This window comes from Mercenaria mercenaria, unplaced genomic scaffold (genome assembly GCF_021730395.1).
Source record: "Mercenaria mercenaria strain notata unplaced genomic scaffold, MADL_Memer_1 contig_3594, whole genome shotgun sequence".
In the NCBI taxonomy this organism is placed as follows: Eukaryota; Metazoa; Mollusca; class Bivalvia; order Venerida; family Veneridae; genus Mercenaria; species Mercenaria mercenaria.
The window spans coordinates 1-12021 of NW_026461748.1; the positions used below are offsets into that span (position 1 = coordinate 1).

Here is a 12021-nt window from a genome sequence, read left to right on the forward strand (position 1 = left end):
GATCTAGCAAATGTTGCTGAAAAAAAACCCACGAAATTTTATGCTCACGAAATTAAATGATTTTACAACATCAAGAATGAATCATATTCAGGCCGCGACTCATCCCTTTATAAATATCATTTTCATTGACCAAAATGGAATAGTACCTCTCCTAGACTTTATTTCCTTGTTTTTCGTCAGTAACAAAAATCGTGGACTCTCTGGACACATTGGCATCGTCAATAGTTGAATGGCACATGGGACTAAACCTATACCTGGAAAAAGATATAAGGATGAATATTTATCTAATATCACGAATAATTAATGTGTCTCAGGATCATAAAATATGAAAAAATATTCTGCATATAAATTAGTTACTATCTTGGCCGATGTGTGTTTATGTGTGTGCGTGATTCACAGTTTTAAAGGTCCTGTTTAAATACCACACATCTAGATGCATGAACTACTGTCCGATTAGATTTGCCGATGTGTCTGAGACTGCCTTTCAATACATGAATAAATGTGTTTAAATAGTCGAAAAAGTTAAGCATGGCACTTCGGTTGTAGTTTAATGCATAACAAAATCGAGAGATTTCTGTCATAAATGTAAACACTAAAATCATTGCGATACATGTTTGTGCTAATATATAAATGTCGCACTGGGAAGTTACCTGATAAATTAATGTCGCACCGAGAATTTACCTAACAGAGTAATGTCGTACCTAGAAGCTACCTAATCTATTAATGTCATATTGAGAAGTTACCTAATAAAAGATTCCAATAATCAACATTTCCTAGGATTTCTGGAAATCCCAAAACTTGAGACAAGAGTAGGCCTACAACAACTCCGAGCTGATGTAACGTTCCTAGCGCACCACGATTACTAGAGGAGGAGATCTCTGACAGATACATCGGTGTCAACCCAGTAAACACACCTGAAATAACCGCAAACAAATATACTAACACTGAACATCCAACCTGTTTTATCTTTATTAACGTTATGTAACTGAGGCCATTATAAATATTCTAAATTAATAAATTAATATTTCCAGAGATTGACTGGATAAGTATTCTAATACTTCCGTCAATATCTTATTGCTTGTGTTGTTATGTCTTGTGTGTATGTGTAAGATTTTATCTTGTGTAACATTTGCAATAAAATATTCTTAAACTTAATATTTTAAAGGAATATTTAGGTATCAGTTCAAGCATACTTTTTCTGTCAGTTGTCCGATGGTGTAGTGCTAAAGCGTTTGACTGGCAATCCAAAGGTCATGGGTTCGAACCACGGTCCAGGGGCCAGAAATTTATAAGAAATTTTAGATACCAGTATTTATAATCATAGAATGAATGTGTTAAATATACACAGCGAAGATAAAACTAGAATCTTATGGAAATATAAAGCAAGAAATAATAAATGCTGGAAACTATTACAACAACGTAACTACACATGTATTTAAAAATATAAATATATTAACAACTCTAATTACTAGAAACGCGTTTCCTTCATTTAATTGAGAAAGATCATCCCTATGTCATACTGGACACGACATATTCTGCCTTTACGACCAGTGTAGATCATGATCAACCTGCACACCCGTGCAGTCTGATCAAGATCTGCACTGTTCGCCATTCAGTCAGTATCTTTTAGCTAAGCACCCCTTTTAAAAGTTGGTGGTACTGTCCAAATAGAAAGATGGACAAGTTCATTACAGATATTAAGCAGGGTCAGGGTTATTGCATTCATATTTTCGTGATTTGTTTTCATACCACAAGAAAATCCTACAAGTAATCTACCAATGATAATCATCTCGTAAGACGTGGCGGTTCTACTGAGATATAACATCAAACACGCCGCTATACCGATTACATTGTTCAACATCATACCATATTTCCTGTAAAAAACGTGAAAATATATTTTATCATGGGTCAAAAAGCACCGATTTTATATTATTCTGCAATGATAACAAAATATAGCTTCTTACATAATAAATTCAATGGTAGGTATACACATCGATATTGTCGTTATTAATAAACTCTTTCCATGGAAAGACAAATGAGACATTTCGACAAAAACATGGCATGTCGGTTTCAAGAAAATACTTTAGTCAGTGTGTCTAGATCAAATAAACATACACCTTCTAAAACAATCTACGGTAACAATTAATGCATAAAGGGAGGTAATTATATTAATATTTATTAAAACTAATAACTTACTAACCACTTATTAGCCCTGTGACGACAAAATATACCCAATCTAATACATACAGTATGGTCAAAACTATTGCCAGAGGTAGCGAGCTACTTACAATGACTCTTTGAAAGCTAAAGGTTCGGTCTGCTGCTGAATTAATGGTGAGAACATTATAAGCCCAGTAATCATGTGTTGAGTATAGACCAGTCATAAAGAACAAATAATGCGTAAGTATTATTTACCTTCCAAAATAGTCTGCCCACCAACCGGCCGCTAGACCTCCTACCATACCGCCGACGGCAAATATTGCAACAATAACGGCATAGAGGGAGGTAATTGTCACATCTGTCATTGGATTTCCTGTGCGGTTGTAATTCGTGACATTGATGAAAGTTTTGATTTGCTGTGGATAAAATTATTTAAAAAAAAAAGCGAAATGTATTAAATGTTGATAAGCATATATGTACATCTTCCTATTTCGAATGTCAGAAAGGAAAAAGTACCTAGTACAAAGACGTCGTTTTTCAACAGTATTTCAGTTATGTAACGGCGGGCAGTTAACCTTACCCGTGCTAGGGGGCGTGAGAGGTGTTGCACATTTCATTACCTCTCATGAACAGACTCCATCAAACCGAGTCTGCTATTATTCTTCTTGGATGAATTCTTTGCTTCTAAATGATCTTTTTACAGATTTTATTACATGTTCTCCGCAAGAAACGCCTTTTCGAAATATTATATCAGATGTATATATGCCTGTGTGTGTGTGCATATTGAGAAGTGTGCCCAACATCAATATTATGAAAACCTTAAATTTAAAGCGTACTTGAAAACCTTATTCGTAATAACTTCACGTGTCAACATTTAAATCATGATACTAAGTCTTTAGAAAAATAGCCAAAATGTATGCATTGCTACACGGGCTGTCATATCTCCGTGACAAGTTTAATGATATCGATCGTTATACGGACGAAGGTCTTTTCTAAGGACGTTTTGCCCTGCCAGACACCCCTCATCCACTTTAATGGACATGTTAAATAAAAAGTTCAGAGAGCGCAACTCGAGACCGGTTCTCTCGTGTAAAAACTTATTCATTAAGAACGATCCATTATCAACATATTTTACATTTGAAAAGCACAAAGAGAAGTGCAGATACCGTTTCGGGAGCATTGATTACACCCGTGTTGTATCCAAATTCCACTGACCCCATCACTGCCGAGAACACAGCCAAACATAGCCGTACCGTCACCTTCTGTAAACAGAGTTACAACGCTTTTATACCATGCTCAAGAGAGCTTACAGCCACCACAATCTGGTCATTAGCTAAAATAATTTATGCAGTATCCTCTTCAATAACGAAAACACAGATTTGACCTTTTCTGAGCGGTTTGTTTTCATGGTTCCATCCAAAACCGGCCAAGCTTTCGGAAGAAAACTTTCTATTTCTGGTGTTGCGTCTGCCGTTAAACATACAAAAACATTTTACTAAAGGAAACAAATTCGTATGTATTTTCATCAGCCAAGTACACATCCTGAAGTCACCAATCACAAATGCAGGCTTATTATTATAATAAATGTTTAAGCACGTTCATTTCCCTATTATCTATGATTCAGACATTTATAAACAAAAGCATGCGAAGTTCAACATTGTCTAATCTTTTCAAATGCAAAGCACGATTATGTTAAGAAAATTCAAAACGTACCGACTTTGCTGGTCTGTTATTTGCATCAGTTCTTCCAAACTCGTCCTCACACAGAGGCGTTCTCTCATCCAAGTTATTCTGTTCATTTAATTCACTTTCCATACCAACTAGTATACAGCAAAATTTCGGCACATCTGAAAAATTAAGGTCTGTTGCCAATTACCCCAAACTGCGTTAAACTGAGCTGATATTTGAAAAGAAATTACATGATATGGGAAGAAGAATGAAGTCATGTATATCTCTGTTTATATTGTATTCGTAACAACATGCACCATTTACGATTTATAGATCATAAACTTCATAAAGGCAGTATCATCTTAAGTAACATTTTGAAATATGATATGCAGAATCAAATTTTCAAAGTTATTTTAATATTTGTGTCTCAATATGTTTATTTAATGACTGTAAGGTTGCAAGACGGTACTCCCCGGGAAAATAAATGTGCCTGGACATGAAATGGAAATGATAACATATACTTAGGTATTTTCGTGATCTGTCTCTTTATTTGGTTTAAAAAAAAAACAACAACAAAAAACTTTTCATCTATCCTAAGGATAGTTTAGAGCTATATATATTTATAAGTTATATTTTTCACGAAGTTTACAACATCTGTTTAAAGCGCTGTGTATACCGATATTGAGTGTTAGTCGCAAAGCATATTCGGAACAGTGAAAAAATAAAATCTAGATTCTGTTTGTAAGTTTTACAATTTATCTATGCACATGTGTGTATATATGCGTTAAAGAAACCTGCAAAATCACTTTATTGTGTTTAAAAAAACGAAAGTGGGAATTCGATCGAAATAGTTTTGTAGTGTGTTTATATTTAATTCCTCTATAAAGTACTGTATTGAAAACAAAAATAGATTATGATCGGTTTAAAATACTTTAGATTCTATATAACTATTATATTCATTATAATTTAAAACTTACATTTATTGCCGTGTAAATGATCCACAATACAATATCATAAGATATCTATCTATTATAAATGTATTCGTGAAATCACATGTAAATTCGCTCAGGTGGAAACATTATACATGTTGATATCTACTTAAACATCACTGTGCTCAATTGTTAACGCTGATTTACTGTAATGACGCTTACTCTGAATCCATATACTTAACAAATAATCAAGGCCTTCGAGTGGTTTATCGTCTGATTTACCACGGTTCAGAGTTCAGATGCGTAGGATTTGAACCACGAGGGCGTTAGCTCGAGTGGTTTAATACTGAAGTATCTGAACGATGAACCGTGGTAAATTAGACGATAAATCACAAGAAGGCCTTGATTGTTTTCATTCTGACATGCTCATTGATAGATTTTAATAAATCTTATGCTGGGCTTCATTTACGCGAGGAGTAATGTATCGGACGTCATGCGGCAATTTGACGTCATAATGCTCTCGCGCGTCAACCGTTGTTTATCGCAGAATATACAGAGCTTGATTTTCTTCTTTGTTTAACTGGAAATTAAATCGAGCCATGTTAGAATGTGTCTTTTCGATAATTTAACAGTGACGTCATTTGGTACTAAGATGATTTCTAGTTAGTTAGTGTATCAAGTGTCACTTTTTGGATATAGGCTAGAAGTTGACAATGCTACACTTGTCATTTCATTCTTATGCTGGAACTTAAATCATACATTTCTATTTAATTTTATTGATAGCTCATTTTAGATTACAAATTAACACTATTTTCTAGGCATACTTTTGACACTACATTTGTATACACCGGCTTTTTAAACCTAATCATCGTTTATAAAAGAATGGTCTGAGAGCAAGGACAAATAAATACGTTTAAGTTATTCTGGATGACTTTGATAGAGATGTAGTTCTAAGTAATAAATACAGTACGAGTTTTTCTTCTAATGTGTCCTCTTACAGACGTAAGAAGCCGTTTCGTTAGGACGAACACCAATATTGTCCGAGGCGAAGCCGAGGATAAAATTGGTGTTCGTCCTAGAGAAACGGCTTCTTACGTCTGTAAGAGGACACTTTTGAAGAAAAACGAGAAACTGTATCTGACTTATACGACGATAAGTGTACTGAATATATTAATGAATTAATAAACTACTAAACAGAAATATTTTTTTCGAAAGATAAACATTAAATTATTATCGTGTGCCTTTCTAAATATATTGTATCAGCTAGTGGTATTACCCGAAATTTTCGTGCATTCAAATTTCAAACAGGTGGTAGTACTAGTGTTTGTACATTGGTATACACCACTACAAGATATACAAGCTGTTAAAAATGACAGACGCTTTTTGACGAGGAAACGAACGAACAAGACGAAATCCTAGACCTCTTAGTACCATCCCCTACTGTTTACATTGAGGCATCGGAGCTCCGTTGCTGGATGCGTCATTTTGTAATGTAGGTACGATATCTTTTATCTCTTTATATATATTACGTTTTAACAGTTTAATAGAGGTTTGTTGTAAATTTAATCTTTGAGTTCGTAAAATGTGTCTTTAATATCTGTTAGCAGTGCACTCGCCTTAAATGTTTTAAAAACAGCCTGTTAAACGGAAAAAAGGTCACAAGAGGTAAAGTGAGCTATGAAGGCTCACAAAAAGAATGGTTACTAAGCTCACCTAAACACATAATGCTCTTTAAGGATCGATAAATGCCTGGTTCACATTAACATTGATTACACTCTAATGTCACCCTTGCTAAATCATTGTGTATTTAACTTGAACACAATATTCAAACGAATATCACCAGGCAGAGTGTTATTTATAAACAAATAGATAAATTTACTCTGCTCGTAAGAAAATTAAAAATATTTATTAATATAAATAATATTTGATTAGCTCTAGAAAACAGTAACTGTTGTTTGTTTTCGCTAATCTGAACGACCCTATTTATTGTTGATTTTTCTTGTAAATTTACATTACAGAACAGAACAGAACAGAAGTTTTATTTCAACTTGTACACAAGGGTCCTCGTTGTACAACATACATACAATATACAATATTCATTAAACAAGATTATTAGTAATTCTAATATGCTTGTCTCTGTTAAAACACGCTTACGCTAGAATGAATTCTCGTTAACGTGCGGTGGCGTCAACATTTTTGTTGCGACCAAAAAGAGCGCTACTGCATTCTATCTACTGTAAGTTTTAGATTAAGGGCATATTAGAATCGAAATAATATATAGCAAACCGTGTTTTAACACTATTTATACACTTGGGCGGTAATACGTCGTACAAATAAGTTCTGCGCATGATTGACAAGAAGGCAGCAGTACGATGGTGAAGAACGAAGATGCGATGGCGAAGCGCGACAGAACGATGTACTGTCACCATTATACTATCGCGCTTTGCCATCGGACTGTCATGTTACCGCCTTCGTACTGTCGCGCTTTGTCATCTTACACTCGTACCTTTGCCTTCATAGGGAGCAGACGCTGGCCCTAACGGAACACCGTAGTTTTCACATGGCGCGGCCCACTTAATTTTTAATTTGTCAGGTATTGCAGATGTTCTATGCTGACTGCGGTAAAGCTATCATTGCCGTTCTGTTTATAAGTGGAAATTAATAATTCTTTCTTGTGTTGTTTAAAAAGCTTTATTTACATTGCAATTCTAAAATATTGATACCTTCAACAGAAGACAGCCAAAAATTAATTCACCTTGAAAATGCACATTCTTTACATCGGGCACAGTTTATGACTTCGTTCACGAACTTCACGTGCAGGTAGTTAACTGATACAAGACAGTTCTATTTATAAAGTGTCCGCTTACAACCGTAAGAAGACACTTTTACAATAGCTCTGCTGGGGTATAGTCGTATAAATGTATTTTTGTTTTGGCAAGATGAGGAGCCAGAGACACAGAGGAGTTTAACCAATTCTGAGTAGAATAGCATTGCCCATTTTTTGAAATAAAGACTTAAATTTGTTACAGAAAGTAAAAAATAAACCCACTCTCTGTCTTTGTTTACATTTCTCGTGTAGTTCCGGTCATTAGCGCCGTCTCGGAAGTATCACTTGTTTCAACTCACCTCCATAAAGAGTGGGAACCAGTGTTTACAGCCCGTGCTTAAGCTCTGTACCAATTGCACCACGTTCTGACAAAGTCTGAACTACCAACATTATATACAAACAAGCCGATTTTCCGCAAAATAACGGCAGCAGTTTGAACCTGATTTACCTATGAAAATGATAAATATTAACAACTCAAGTCAAAGTCAAAGATTTTATTGGCATAAACATAAATTAAATATTCATCGCTATATACACAATATGGCGGTGCTACCTTAGGTAATAAAAAAGGATGATGTTACCCTTATTCATAACGCTTATCAAAAACGCATGTAAACCGATTAAACCACTGATGTTGGAATATTACATAATTGGGATAAATTAAAACAACTATGTTATAGCAATCAAATAAATTACATTCATATGCTGAGGTTCGAAATGGTAGAATGAAAGCATGTTGATATTCGATAGAAACAGAGAAAAATATTTATTTGTCGAAGTTCTATGAAATATTCAATCAAAAAGATGCATTAACTTACCTGACTTAATAATTGTGAAAATCGTCTGCTACTAAATTCTTCAAAGATTCTAACATGGCTCAATTTGATGCCAGTTAATTAAACAAAAAGAAAGTTCAAGCTCTGTATATTTTGCGATAAATAACGATTTACGAGCGGACCTGTAGAGCACTATGACGTCTTTTATGACGTCAAATTGACGCATGACGTCCGGTTCACTACTACTCGAATAAATTAAGCCAAATTTAATCTTTATCAGAATATTCAAATGTGCATGTAAGAATGAAAATAATCAAGGCCTTTTTCTGATTTGTCGTCTTATTTTCCATATGCTTAGATATTAAACCACATTTCGGTAAACAGCTATACATAGCTAATTTTAAATATAATTTGTATTAGATCTATATTGTACTCTGGCTAACGCCCTCGTTCGTTTTCGTTTTCTGCCATCTGACGACAAACTACTCGAATGCCTTGATTATTTGTAAAACTACACGTATGAAATATGTCTGCATTTCCGAATATTCTTACCGTTTTCAGATCTAATTAGAGGAGAAACTGTTCAGTTGATACCGTTCGAGAGTTTGTATTAACAGGCTAATATATACATGTAAAGAACATACTGCCTTCCCAGAATCATGGTGTGCAGTTATTGTCATTCATTTACTTAAGAAATATTTCCACATAATGCACCCATCTCTTACTGACTATTACAATATCTTAGAAATTCTGAGGGTTGCTGATATCATAACATCTCACGGACAGACTCAATCAAACGCAGTCTGCTATCAATTTGCTAAATGACATTTTTTGTTTGTTTTTGTTTTGGGTTTAACGCGGTTTTTCAACAGTATTTAAGTCATGTAAAGGGGGGGGGGGGGGGGGGGTGGGAAAGAGGGACGCAGTTAACCTAACCAGTGTTCCTGGACTCTATACCAGTACAAACCTGTTCTCCGCAAGTAACTGCCAACTTTCCCACATGAATCAGAGGTGGAGGACGAATGATTTCAGACACGATGTCTTTTATCAAATCGTCACATAGAAATTGTGAGGGTTGCTGATATCATAACAACTCACGGACAGACTCAATCAAACTCAGTCTGCTATAAATGTGCTAAGTTACATGTCATGCTTTCAAAGTGGACTGTACAATTTTCCGTTTCCGATTTTCCGAAATACATTTGTTTTTGATGCAACTTGCCTTCATTTTCAGACTTTGAAGTTTTATTTTATTGAAATATATTGTTGCAAATGCCTATCTGTATAGAAAAATATATTCCTTTAGACATACAGATAGGCATTCGCCTGGATTTTTTAATGTCTATACGAATGTCTAATGTCCATACAGTTAAGCATTCGTCTTGATTTTTGAATGTCTATATGAATGTCTAATGTCTATACAGATGGGCATTCGCCTCGAGCTTTTAAATGTCTATTACGAATGTGGAATGTCTATACAGGTAAGCATTCCCCTCGATTTTTGAATGTCTATTTGAATGTCTAACGTCTGTATAGATATGCATTCGCCCCGATTTTTGAATGTCTATACGAATGTCTATACGAATGTCTTCTGTCTTTACAGATAGACATTCGCCTCGATATTTTTAATTGTCTATACTTATCAATATGTTGAATGTCTATACATTTAGGCATTCACCTTGATTTTTTAAATGTCTAGTATAGTATACGAATGTCTAATGTCTATACAGATAGACATTAGCTTCGATGCTTTTTTAATGTCTCTTCTTAAATCTAATGTCTATACATATAGACATTCGCCTCGATTTTTAAAATGTTTATACAAATGTCCAATGTCTGTACAGACAGGCATTTGACTCGATTTTTGAATGTCTATACGAATGTCTAATGCCTATAGATATAGGCATTCGCGGCGATTTTTGAATGTCTATACGAATGTCTAATGTTAATACAGATAGGCGTTCGCCGTGATTTTTAAATGTCTATATACGAATGTTTAATGTCTGTAGATATAGGCATTCGCCTGAATTTTTGAATGTCTATTACGAATGTCTAATGCCTATAGATATAGGCATTCGCCTCGACTTTTGAATTTCTATACGAATGTCTAATGCCTATACAGATAGGCATTCGCCTCGATTTTTTAATGTTATACAAATGTCCAATACCAGTACAGATAGGCATTCGCATTGACTTTTTAATGTCTGTAGCAAAGTCTTATGTCTATACAAATAGGCTTTCGTTTCGATATTTGAATGTCTAAATGAATGTCTAATATAAATACAGATAGACATTTGTTTCGATTTTTAAATGTATATACGATTGTCTATTGTCTACACAGTTAGGTATTCGTCGTGATTTTTTAATGTCTGTACGAATGTCTAATATCTGTAGATATAGGCATTCATCGCGATTTTTGAATGTCTATACGAATGTCTAATGTCTGTACAGATAGGCATTAGCCTCGATTGTTTAAATGTCTATACGAATGTTTTATGTCTTTACAGACAGACATTCGCCCCGATTTTTGAATGTCTGTACAAATGTACAATGTCTATATAAGCATACTTCTGGATTTTTAATGTCTATACGAATGTTTTATGTCTGTCGATATAGGCATTCCCCGTGATTTTTGAATGTCTATACAAATGTCTAATGTCTATAGATATAGGCATTCGCCGCGATCTTTGAATGTCTATACGAATGTCTAATGTCTATACAAATAGGCATTCGCCTCGATTTTTGAATGTTCATACGAATATCTTACATCTTTAGACATAGGCGTTTGCCGCGATTTTTTAATGTCTATACGAATGCCTTATGTTTATATAGACAGGCATTCGCAGCATTATTTGAATGTCTATTATATTCACGGCCTTGTGGGCTTTTACGTAGCATCGACTTTATGACAAATTTATCAATATCGGTGTTTCGTCGGCTTTACATCTTTAACGTCGGCCTCAAGTCGACTTCATGACTTAAGGATGACTACCTATAATTGACCTCAATTTCACCAAAAGCGTACATACAACTCGATAATGTAAGCTTTGAAAATGTCAAACGATAGAAATAAGGCGCATATTGACAAGTTTTATAGTGACAGAAATTCTCAAAAATTTCCTTTAGATTACCTCCCCTGATAATTTTGGTTTTTCATTAGTTAACTCCCCTGAAAACTAAAAAAAATATTTTTCTCCTTTTCCCTACGGGGAATTTTAGATTTCTTTTTGATATTTGTATCAGATTCATATATTAATGCAGCTTTCTACCACAAAATTTTCTCGAACCTCAAGTTCAGATTCTCATAATCAAAGAAATTATATATTTCCCATAGGCATCAATGTTAACTTCAATACCGGTTATCTCCCCAAAAAATGATAAAATTTAAAAAAAACTCTCAGTGAAACGTTTTTGATATTGAATGTCTTCAAAGTGACCAAATTTCATTTAAATATCACCATCCAGTTACAAGATATGAAATATGACTATTACACCATGTTATCCTTAAATGTCGAGGAAGATCCACTATAACCCTCTTGACATTATGTTTGTTACGGACGTATCAAAGATTTTCTACTCTTCCACACTTGAAACTACGCAGCCAAGTAGCTCCCTCCCCCATCTCTAAAATTATGTTTACTTTGTAAATAGTATAACTTCG

At 34.5% G+C, this 12021-nt stretch overlaps 1 protein-coding gene across 1 annotated transcript; it reads right to left on the reverse strand.

The window, feature by feature from the left end:
• Positions 1 to 146: 146 nt before the first annotated feature.
• On the reverse strand, positions 147 to 4926 carry LOC128553215 (solute carrier family 2, facilitated glucose transporter member 1-like; the record flags this gene model as incomplete). The annotated part of the gene is made up of 7 exons (XM_053534334.1): positions 4806 to 4926; positions 3874 to 4007; positions 3327 to 3422; positions 2416 to 2576; positions 1750 to 1874; positions 744 to 914; positions 147 to 254 (listed from the first exon to the last, which is right to left on the reverse strand). Coding segments are annotated over exons 2-7 (763 nt in total), but the record flags the coding sequence as incomplete, so codon positions are not given.
• Between the last annotated feature and the right edge of the window lie 7095 nt (positions 4927 to 12021).